The sequence below is a fragment of the Oratosquilla oratoria genome, chromosome 8 (assembly GCF_046742065.1).
Source record: "Oratosquilla oratoria isolate Oo_2021 chromosome 8, ASM4674206v1, whole genome shotgun sequence".
Lineage (NCBI taxonomy): Eukaryota > Metazoa > Arthropoda > Malacostraca > Stomatopoda > Squillidae > Oratosquilla > Oratosquilla oratoria.
The window spans coordinates 54,004,608-54,016,374 of record NC_134784.1 but is presented as its reverse complement, the minus strand read 5'-3'; the positions used below and the strand labels follow the sequence as shown (position 1 = coordinate 54,016,374).

Sequence of the window (11,767 nt, the reverse complement as noted above, 5' to 3'; positions counted from 1 at the left end):
GCCCGGTGAGTTGGTTTCATATTCCGTAAGGTTGAGGTGTTTAATATGCATAAAAGGTGTGAAGTAGGCTTCCCTAATGGTGTGGGTATATAAGTCCCACATTCATCACAATATCATTCATATCATTAGTGTGTGCTCATCTGTGTGGATATATATATATATATATATATATATATATATATATATATATATATATATATATATATATATATATATATATATATATATATATATATATATATATTTCAACATGGAAATTATAAAAAACAACAAAGGTGGACAGAAACTGTTACGATGATTATATGTACACGAAGAATAGTTTGAACAAAACGTCTATACCACTCTATACGATGGGAGTGTTCACGGAGAAAAGCTATGAAATGCAGTGCAATACTGTACACGGACTTGGATATATCTATTGAAATCAAAGGTACAAAACATAGTCATAATTCTAATACTTCTAGAGTAGATGCCACTAAGGCAAGAGTTCAAATGAATGAGCACGCTTCTGCCACCAGAGGAAAGCCAAGTCAGATTATTGCTGATACTGTTGTTATTAATCTTCCTGTCGCAGCGCGTGCTGAGATTGGAAACTCTGAGTCTGTGAAACGCACGATTCGCAACCATAAGCGCCACGCTCTTCCGAAAGATCCCGCTTGTCTGCAAGATTTAAAACTGGACGATTCATGGACTATGTTTGATGGTCAGGAGTTCATGTTTAATGATAGTGATGCTGATAGCAGTAGACGGATTATTGCCTTTGCAACTGAAGAAGGATTGCGTTATCTTGCTCGTTCCACTCAATGGTTTATGGCAAGGTCTAAATATATATCCTTAGATCTTGGTTTATGAATGGCACATTCCGTACTGCTCCGAAACTCTTTCATCAACTCTATATAATTCGTTGCCCTTTAGGCGAGTCGGCGATAACATGTGTCTACGCCTTTCTTTCTGGCAAAACTCTGTTCCAAGCCATTGTTGAACAGTGTGCCACACTAGGATTCAACCTTGATCCTACGACAATCACAACCGATTTCGAACTCGCGACTGTGAATGCTATCCGGACTGTATTCGGGGATCACGTTCAGTGCCACGGTTGTTTTTTCCACTTAACGCAGAACACCTGGAGGAAGATACAGGAATTAGGCCTTGTGACACTGTACAAGACAGACGAAGAAAGTATATTATTTTGTTCTATGTTAGATGCCTTGGCTTTTCTGCCATGTGACAGAGTTTCGGAGGGGATGGAATTTTTAAGAACTGTTATTCCGGAGCAACTCAGTTGTCTGGTAGATTATTTCGATACGACCTACGTGTCTGGAGGATATCGTCGTATCCAGATGCCTGCCGAACGCCCAGGTGATGTGCTAGCGCCGCTTCGTATGCGCCGAACGCCACCCCTTTTTCCACCCGAACTTTGGAACGTCCACGAAGTAACCTTGTCTGGCGGGCATCGTACGAACATATAATATTTGTCAGAATATAACTAATTGAGTGGAGCGGTGCGAGCGAAGGCGACGTCATTTTCGAACGACACCAACCAACTGACAGCTATAGGACCCGCTAACCACTTTGAACAGCCAGGTGACGTTCTTAGACCTTATATTCTTAGATCTTGGTACGAACCACCATTGTGAGGCGTGGAATCAAGCCTTCACACAGATGATCGGCCACGACCATCCTTCCGTGTGGATCGCGATCGAGGCTCTACGAAAAGACCAAGCCCTTGTTGCAACGACACTGTTGGAAAATGCCCGAGGCCAACCACCACAAAAGCGCCAGAGGAGACATACAAAAGACCTTCAGAAAAGGCTTTCCACTCTCTGCAAAGACTTCGAAGCAGGCCAGAAAGACATTGAAGCGTTTCTAGGCTGTGCCCACTGCATCCGCTTTTAATTCGATTTAGATTTATTTAAAGTAGTGCTAACTTTCAAATGTACTATTTCATAACTTAGTGCTGACTGTATTTTTCTATACTAAAAATCTGCTATTCATAATATTTAGTATATTGTAGTATTTTCATTTAATATCATGTAAACTGGTGCTGACTTTGTATTATTTTATACTTAATACTTTTATGCTTCATACTGTATAGCTAGCCTCAATTATATAATTGATTTTCTATTGTCATGTATTATTTGTGTTGAATTGAAGTAATTTCAGATTGTTTTATTAATATTTAGTATATTGTATTATTTTCATATAGTGTCAAGTAAACTTATCTTTTAAACAATAAACACATAGTTTTATTTTTAAATTATTATCTTGTTTTCCTAAATTGGGGCTTTTCTAGATTTTTTTTCCGCCTGTGTATTTTCAAGGTGGGCCTTTTTTCCGTCAGAGAATTTCCTAAGTGGGTTTTTTTCCGGTGGGGCTTTTTTCCTAGGCATTTTTGGGGTTTTTTTTCCGGTGGGGCTTTCTTCCGAACCCCCTGATAACAATCGTGGTAACTTCACAGGATCCATAAATGGGAATAAAATATTTGTCCACCAGTATTATCAAATGAAGTTTGTTGTGCATAGAGGGTTTTGGTCCCATAATTGCTACAAATAGAGGTTTCATTGATCGATTGGAAGGCTTCGGGTGATTTCGGCCCAAGGTAATTTCGGCCCGGTGATTTCGGCTCAGGGTTTTTCTGGGCCGAAATCGCTGGTGATATATTATTCTTTTAATAATATATTTTCTTTAAATAATAAATAAATGATAATAGCAGTCCTCCAAATGTTGCTATCATTATTTATTTATCATTGAGAGAAAATGTATTAAAAGAATTAAAAATACTTATATATAATTTCAAGTGACAATATTTTTTGCACATACTGTGTGAAAATGAAATGAAATTTATTAAACAAATTATCTAAATTGAAATTAAACAACTTTCATGTGTGGACTAAGGTAAATGGTGTTATTGTTGCACAAAAAAGTTGCCTAACATTGATAACATATTATATCAAGGAGTCTAGGGTTGGGTTGTTCAAAAACTAATTCTGGCGTTAGTTTATCTTGATGTTAAATGTCATGGTAACGCTCTGTGTTACCATGATGTTTAATGTCAAGATAAATTTAACGCCAAGATAGTGCAAAACATTGTTTTGAACAACCCAGCCCAGAAGTTCAACATCATTAGTGAGCATGTAGGATGTTTCGGCCACAGACGTTTCGGCCAGAACTCTGCAGGGTCGGACGTTTCGGCCAGTCCACCAGATGTTGCTATTATTATTTACTCATTGTTGAAAGAAAATATATTATTAAAAGAATTAAAAATAATACTCATATATCATTTCAAGTAACAATATTTTTGCACATACTGTGTGAAAACGAAATTAAATTTATGAAACAAATGATCTAAATTGAAATTATACAGTGCACCAAGCCTTCAAGCTTAAAAGGTTATTTTCGCTGGGCCGAAATCACCGGCGATTTCGGCACAGAAAAGCCCTGGGCCGAAATCACCGGACCGAATTCACCTTGGGCCGAAATCACCTGATCCCGATTGGAATGCATCAAGCACCCTAGAATGGGTTTCTAGAAGTGTGGGTTCACCTCTGCACAAACAGGGCAGTCGGCAACCCTCTTTACATATCGCGTTGTACTTCTAGGTTCTTTTACGGAACGAAACGAGGAATTACAGGTAGTTCAGGGCAGTGAGACTTTCCTTGCGTGGCAGAACATATTTTTGACCATGTATTAGCAGAAGGACTGTAGGCTCCTGGTCTGTACTGGATTTCGTACCAGTAATTCCATAGTTCCAGGCACCACCCATGAATATATGTTTTTTTTCTGTTGTTGAGCCGAGCATTTAACATGTAGGGACAGTTTGTTGGTCAATGATGAAGGGAGAGATGTATCTTTATTTTTTTCAAGGTGTCTAGGTGATTTACCGATGACCCCTTGTAGAGATCGAGAAAGCTATTTAATAGTCTTGGTCCTGTCTTGCTGAAACTGCTAGCCCGGTGTGGTTTTAGGCTTTAGCACTTAATTTAGGGTCTTCACTATAACTGGATTTGCCTCGTGTCTTGCTGGAGCTGAACTTGATGTCAATATTAGGCATAGGTGGGCGTTATCGCGATAAATGATCGCGGTAATCTATCAGTCCTATGCCGTTCAGTACGTTCGATTCCCAACTCGGACCTACCTATTTCTGCCTCCAAGGCAGGCGCGGCTTGCCCTTGTGCTAAACTGAAAAAAAAAAAAAAATGAAATTATCTATTATCGCTAGTTTGGAACCAAAAGTATCGGTGATACCGAAAATCGATAACGCAGGGAAAAATGTCGGATAACCGATAACACGATATCGTTATCGCATCAGGAAAGGTGGGGAAAGTGAGATTTCGAGTGGCCGAGTTTGGTTAGGATATGTTAGGCTGTATTTATGTAAAGAAAGCCATTAATACTTTTAAGCCATTAAAACAAGACACACTCGTGATAGCTCTGCCCAGTCAGTTTAAAGAAGCCTTCAAACAACCTCAACAATTCTGGACTAAAATAAAGATTCTCAGTCTATTCTCATTATATGATCCAGCAGGTTTTTAGCCCCCATTATCCTTAAAGGCAAACTCTTCATTCAGAAATTGTGGAAGGAAGAAGAAGGATGGGACACCCCCCTCAATAGAGAAAGCATCAAGACTCTGACAACAGCCCTTGATAACTACAGAAATCTAGAGACCCTTCTACTCCCTCGCAACGCACATCATGGCAGTCACCACGCCCTCCACATCTTTTGCGATGCAAGCAAAAGAGGGCTTGGAGTGTCAGGCTGCACTATTTCACAAGAAGGTCATGTCACCTTCCTCACTGGAAAGAGTAGGGTCAACCCGAGAACATGGCCAAGCTCAGCAAAGACCTTACCATTTCCCGACTCGAACTCACAGCTATTCTCTTCGGTAGCCGCCTCGCCAAGTGCCTGAAGGACCTACGTCTCTCTCAGTATCACACCACATTTGTGTGGTCTGACGTCAAGTCCGCTCTTTTCAGGGTACGCAGTCAGACCAGTAACTCAACATATGTCCTCAACAGAGCCAAAGAAGTCAAAGAGTTAGTACAAGACTATGATCTCCTACTCGTGCATGTCGGTACTAAGGGCAACCCAGCTGATCCCGCCTCCAAGGGCACTAACGTTTCAGGGCTTATTGGCAAACGTAATCTCTGGTTTAAAGGTCGAGTGGCTTCCCTACCCTGACCAATACCCCCGTCAAGAGTCGTACACTCTGCCCATTCTTATACACGCCTGTCCCACACCTTGTTGTTGAAACAGCAAGATCCCTCCATCTTGACAATTCCTTGATCTTCCAACAGCGTACAACGCTTTCAGAATTCTACTTAAAGTAGTCAAGGCCAAGGCTTCAACTACAGTAAAAGCCAAAGTTGATCAAAACCCCAATCAAGTTATGCTCAGACTAGCTCAAGTTAATTCTTTCCCTTGGATATATAACCGTCTGCAAGGGCGAACCACCCATCTCACCCCTGATGACAAAAACCTGATCTACCAGACATGCCTCAATCTAGATGACCAGGGTCTCATACGTTGTCAACCTCCACATACTATCACTCCCACCAAGTATGACCGCTTACCCCCGCTGCTATTACATCCCAAATGTCCCTTGTGGACCCACATTGTCATGTACCAACATCGAATTTCTAGTCGCACCAACACTGCCACACTCCATATTCTCCTCCGCAGAGACTACTGGTCTCTCACCAGCGTCAGACTATCAAGTCTCTCATCAGGCAGTGCTTACACTGCCGACGTATGCAAACTCCACCTCTTAAGTTCCTTCCGCCAGCTCGCCTCCATCCTAATAGAATTCACTTCCGTGCACCTTTCTCCACCACCGGAGTAGATTTTACTGGAACCTTCAAGTTAAAACAATCACATGTTGACGTTGCCTATGTGGTCGTCTTCACATGCACCATCATCCAAGCATTAGTCCTGGAAGTGGTCACCTCCCTCAGCGTGGCAGATTTCTTTAGAGCATTGCGACGCTTTGCGGCACGGGTGGGGATGTCCCTTTCCTTCATATTGGACAACGCAGCCAACTTCGGCGCCGCAGACTGGTTTCTCCGAGAACTCAAGGATCAGCCTGACACCAAGGAATTTTTCACTCACCGCTATTCTATTTGGATTTTCATCACCCCTCTTGCCCCCTGGCACGGCGGCGTTTACGAACGTCATATCGGTATCACGAAGTCCAACCTGAGAAAAGCTCTCTTCAAACGTATACCTACCTATGATGAGTTCAGAACCTTGTGTCAAGAGGTGGAATGCGTAGTGAACAACCTCCCCCTCACCTATGTTGGTACCGAGGATGATATCCCTCTTACTCCTAATCATCTTATGCACGACCGCACTATTGCCCTTTCTCCACAGATAAAACTCATTTATTTAGACGCCCCTGATTACCTTGTTGCTATCACACGAAAAGCACAATACCAGTACCTCACAGATGTACTACAAACATTCAAGAAAAGATGGGCCCACGATTACGTTACAAATTTAAGAGAGCGCCACCTTCGCCTCAGTAAGCTTCATCAACATGCCCCTCGAGTACATGATCTTGTTCTTTATATTCTAGTTTGCGTCCCCCGAGACCAATATCCACTGGCTCGCATCATTCAAGTTTTTCCCGCCCCTAATAACGTCATCGGATCCGTCAGAGTCCGCACTGCCAAGGGAGAACATGAACACTGTCACTCGAATCATCCCTCTGGAGCTCAACTTAAACACAGACACATCCCCACCTCCTTCTCCCACTGATAACCCTGAGCCACTAGAGGAATCACCTCCCTCTGAGGAAGTAGTCGAGCTCGACACAGTTGACAAAGAAACGACGCTGGCAGCAATTTACCCTACTTAGAGTACCGATGGGTTGGAGGACCTCATCACACCCACCCCTCCAGCTGTCCGCCCAGATCGGTCCAGCACAACTGCGCTGACAGACGCCTCAACTATTACACAGCAGCAACTATGCCAACTTGTGCTCGACCACGTAGATCAGCTGTCCAACATAATAGAGATTGGTTCAACACACTCAGTGAATAGCCAGTTCTAGATTCAAGGCTGCGAAGGATACCTCTCCCTGTTCCCTTGCTCCATAACTGTGTCACAACTTTGGCGTTATGACACACTACTTAGTGTTTTCCTATTTTTTGTTTCTTTTCGGTCTTTTAGTTATTACCTTTCCTTCACTCTGTGAAAATTTTGGAAGTCTTAAAGCATCCTGTGATTACTTTGCATTTTTGCTCCCCTTTCAAGCGAGTTAAAGTTTTACGAGTCCCTCTTCACCACAACTTTTGTTGGGAGAGTTTAACACTAATTGATTGATAGGGTCTTGTTGAGTCTAAGTATTCTCAATTATATTCGGGAATCACCCCATCTCAGCATACAAACTTTGTCATCACGAGCCTCTCATACTGAGAGTCTTCAAAGGCTCCTATTATTTTGAAACGTCTCAAATTATTAACTGACTTCAGTTACTATGACATTATTATCATTTCTTTACAGTTGTGTTATACTTGACACCTTTTTGCCTATGTTCCATAATTTATTCTTATCCTTATTGTTTTGTTGGAGAGCCCGCGCTGGGTATAAACTGGATAAATTTAGATTTAAGAAGGAAATAGGCAAGCATTGGTTTACTAATAGGGTGGTCGGTGAATGGAATAAACTTAGTAACCATGTAGTAAGCGCTGAAACTATCAGTTGTTTAAAAAAAAACCGATTAGACATCTTTATGGATGGGGATGACAGGTGGTGATGGATACGGAGCTGCCTAGTGTAGGCCTTATGGTCTCTTGCAGTCTCCTTTATTCTTATGTTCTTTATGTTCTCTCCTGCGCACTTGCCACTACTTGTTATGATTATATGTTCCTTTCCTTCGAACTAGTAATTATTTCACATGATTACTAGAATTACCTCATCTTCTGCCCCGACGTTACACCATATTCTTTTTTACGTAAATTCACGATTAGAAAAGCGCCCACCATAAACAGCGCATCATTTCCTACCTACACTGCCTCAGGCGTCGCGTCGGGCAGTACCCACTCTGCCGGCAAAGGATGTACTTGTTGAGATTATATGAACACGGCAACTGCTCGAAAATTGAATCGAAGATCCAACTATCGACTATTATGAATCATTTTGACGACTTGATGTGACGAAGTTTGTGTTTGGAATGCTTGGAACATCGATGCAGTGTCAATTTTATGAAAAACAATGTATAAAATTGCGAGGATCCAGCCGCCGACCTTTGCCAGCCACGCGTGGATAATTCAACGTGGTCAGCCCACACGCAATCCTGGGCAAAAATTTGTCTGTCATCGTGTATTTTCAACATCACAAACTTAGTAAAGCACTGCTGGGTTGAACGACAATGCGTTACGATAAGTATTTACATAATTTTAGCTTTAGGTATTAGAGTGCACAGGGTTAGTTAGGAAGGTTGTCTCCAACTATGTGTATGTGCATTATCTTGGATTCACAAATTATTACGAATTTTCCAAGAAATGTTGTGTTTGTGAGAAAAATTCTCAAATTACTATGTTGTTTCTATGTTTGAATTGTGGAGACTCCTTAAATTACAATAAATGTCGAGTGATAGATTAGGCTTGTGATTTACACCTCGTATTTGTCACCCCTTCCCACCTTTTCTGAGAAACACATTCCTTTAGTCTTTCGAAACTACGTGCTTGCAGTGGAAGGGGCAAACACGGTCCCGACTTGTTCCCGAAGTTCTTGGCTCCCAACTGCAGCTATCTCCCTTCCCCAATTTCCCATTGTGTGAGAAATTCTCATGCCAGTCAACCTCTTTCCTTCTTCCACTATCCAGATATTTCGGGACAAACACACACACACACACACACAGTCACTACGGCGGCCCGGGTTCGAATCCTGCCCAGGGTTGAAATAATTTCAGTATCGCTGCGCTTCGAGTCGTTACTCCAACTCTTGTGGGCGGGGAGTTGGGTGTGTGTGCGCGTGTAAGGTCAAAGCATTACCCACAGATCGGTCATACGATATCTGAGCTCTCTTCCAGGAGGGAAATAGCTGTCGATCACGAGTCCAACACGCGATCCAAAGACCGAGGTGAATCACACACACACACACATTATATATATGTGTGTGTATATACTGTATATATATAATATATATATATATATATATACACATATATATATATATATATATATATATATTGCTGGTAACCACTAAGGAAATCGGAAGAAAACAGTAATTCCCAAACGCTTTCGTGTAATTCATATCTTCAGGGGGAATACAGATGTGAATTACACGAAAGCGCTTGGGAATTACTGTTTTCTTCCGATTTCCTTAGTGGTTACCAGCAAAAATTGTGGATCACGTGTTGTATTTAGTGATTTTTCTGCGCGCACACACACACACACACACACACATCAGGAAAATATACAATTGGAACCAAAGAAGTAAAGAAAGTAGGATCCGAAAAAGATTTGGGAGTAATTATCACGAACGACTTGTCCTATGATATACAGATTAACAAAATTGTCGGGGAGACTTACAACTTGCTAAGATCAATAAAAGTGGCGTTTACATACTTGGACGAAGACATGATGAAAAAAATATTGGTTACATTGATAAGGCCTAGATTAGAGTATGCAGCGACATTGTGGTCCCCCAGTACCAAAAAGAATATAAAGAAAATAGAAAGAATCCAAAGAGCAGCTACAAAAATGGCACCTGCACTTGCAAACCTATCATACGAGGAGAGATTGGCTAAACTGGAGTTACCGACACTGGAGCAAAGGAGAGAGAGAGGTGACCTATTGACCATCTACAGAATCATGAAAGGCACAGAGGTACTCGATAGTGAGAACTTACTTAACTGGGACAAAAGAAACACAAGAGGACATGGAAAGAAAATAAAAAAAAACATAGCTATAGAAGAGAACTGAAGAAAAACAGTTTTCCTCATAGAGTTTTAGACACTTGGAACAAACTGGACAATGGAATAGTATGCGCAAAAACCATTCATGAGTTTAAAAACAAACTAGACACTGCAAGATACAAAGGCGGGACATCACGAGCATAGCTCCCCTTCCCGCAAAATACAACTAGGTAAAATACACACACACACACACATATATATATATATATATATATATATATATATATATATATATATATATATATATATCAAGACGAGACTGAAACAATTTACCTGGAAGATCAATACATCAAGTAGCGTTACACTTAATTAATTAACATATAGTGTGAAACAGTTAACTGTATTGCAAAGTAGAGTACATGATATAGGAGACCCCCCCAGTGTTCCACATTCATGAACCAGATGTGGAGAATATTATGACTTCCGACAGATTTTCCATCCCTTTTAATAAGTATTGCTGACGGTGTAAATTTAATTTAGATGACCGCCTCACATACTTAATTCAGGGGTATTCCTGTGAAACTTATATACAACGTTCAGCGTTAGAAAACTACATACCTGTGATCGGCAGGGACTCATCGACCCGTGAAAGGTACAATGGCATCGCCAAGCATCATGTATTTTTGTGAATATGTAATAATTTCAATAATTCTGTTTTGTTTTGATATTTCATTAAAACATCGTGTTGTAACTTAACATGGCCTTGGGGCCACTTGGTGATTTTCTTCGTCTTTGTTCTGGCGGTAGTGATGTGTGCGTCGACTCCGGGCGTGGCATGGAGGATAGAATGGGAATGGGGGGAAGGATGAAAGTATACGGTGAGGGGAAACTGGATCTCGCATAGAACGCGTCCCCTCGCTTTGGAGCACACGCTTGTTCGCATTTACGCTTCACTCTTTTGGGTTAGGTCTGTGATTGGGGTAAATTTCATATCATTCCCCGGTTACGAATCACTAACACTTCCTCAGTTCGTGTCATCTCTCGGACTCCCAAACAGGGGTCCGACTTGGCGCCGAACGCCTAGTGACCCTTGACCTCTCGTTACCAAAGGTCTATGGGAGATACAGCTTCACCTTCACTAAAGTGAAAATGTTGCACGATACATACAATAGATAATCCCCATACATACGAATTAGAGATGGCCAATTACACCAGAACCAATAATCAAGACGGAGAAGTCACTTCAGGTGATAAATAAAAATATTAATGATGAAAATGATATATCGGTAACTCGACATTCCTTTACAGGGGTCCATGTCTGGTTCTATGGCGTCGAGTTCCTTACATAATGCTTTATATAATGTTTTCGTATATATAAACAATAATGATAGGCCACTCTATCTAAATGGAAAAAGTACAGTTGTATAATTTGTTATGCATGCTTTCATATACTAAGCATTCTAGAATACAGATTTCATGCGGTTTGATATGTTTAATTGCCGTATTTCGATCTTAATCCTAATTCTACAGCTATCAATTCACAAAATTAACTGAGGCTGTAACCACATGTGTCTATATTAATTTGCAATAATACCTTATTTACTCTAAAAATGCCTCTGTCGGGATTTACTCCCGAAATTGGAGCCTGAGACATGGAATATTGAAGTTGAAAGGTCAGCAATTTCTCCGGCTCCTTGACTTGTGCTGCCCTCTGTGATATCATTGTGCAATACATGGCCATCTATTTTTTAAATCATTCACCAATTTCCACAATTGTACGATACCGTACCATTTATTATATAACTTATTCTAGAATGTTATGTTCTTCCTTATATGTTATATAACAATAAGATAAGATCCAGATCCCTAAGCATTTGGAATTTGGTCATCGAGGTATTTTCTAATAA

The 11,767-nt window shown here is 40.9% G+C and overlaps 1 protein-coding gene across 1 annotated transcript; it reads left to right on the top strand.

Moving 5' to 3' along the window:
- Positions 1 to 4,822: 4,822 nt before the first annotated feature.
- Positions 4,823 to 6,854, top strand: LOC143027385 (uncharacterized). The gene is made up of 4 exons (XM_076188668.1): positions 4,823 to 5,138; positions 5,296 to 5,615; positions 5,702 to 6,445; positions 6,573 to 6,854. Exons 1-4 carry the CDS (start codon positions 4,823 to 4,825, stop codon positions 6,852 to 6,854), a joined length of 1,662 nt encoding a protein of 553 aa, XP_076044783.1.
- The last annotated feature ends 4,913 nt before the right edge of the window (positions 6,855 to 11,767 follow it).

What these genes read in the sequence shown, in the direction of transcription:
- LOC143027385 (XM_076188668.1), top strand. Translation starts at nt 4,823, where the DNA reads ATGGCCAAGCTCAGCAAAGACCTTACCATTTCCCGACTCGAACTCACA. An exon ending in GTCCCTTGTGGACCCACATT is followed by an intron (nt 5,616 to 5,701) that starts GTCATGTACCAA and finishes GTCTCTCACCAG; the next exon opens with CGTCAGACTATCAAGTCTCT. An exon ending in AATACCAGTACCTCACAGAT is followed by an intron (nt 6,446 to 6,572) that starts GTACTACAAACA and finishes TTTATATTCTAG; the next exon opens with TTTGCGTCCCCCGAGACCAA.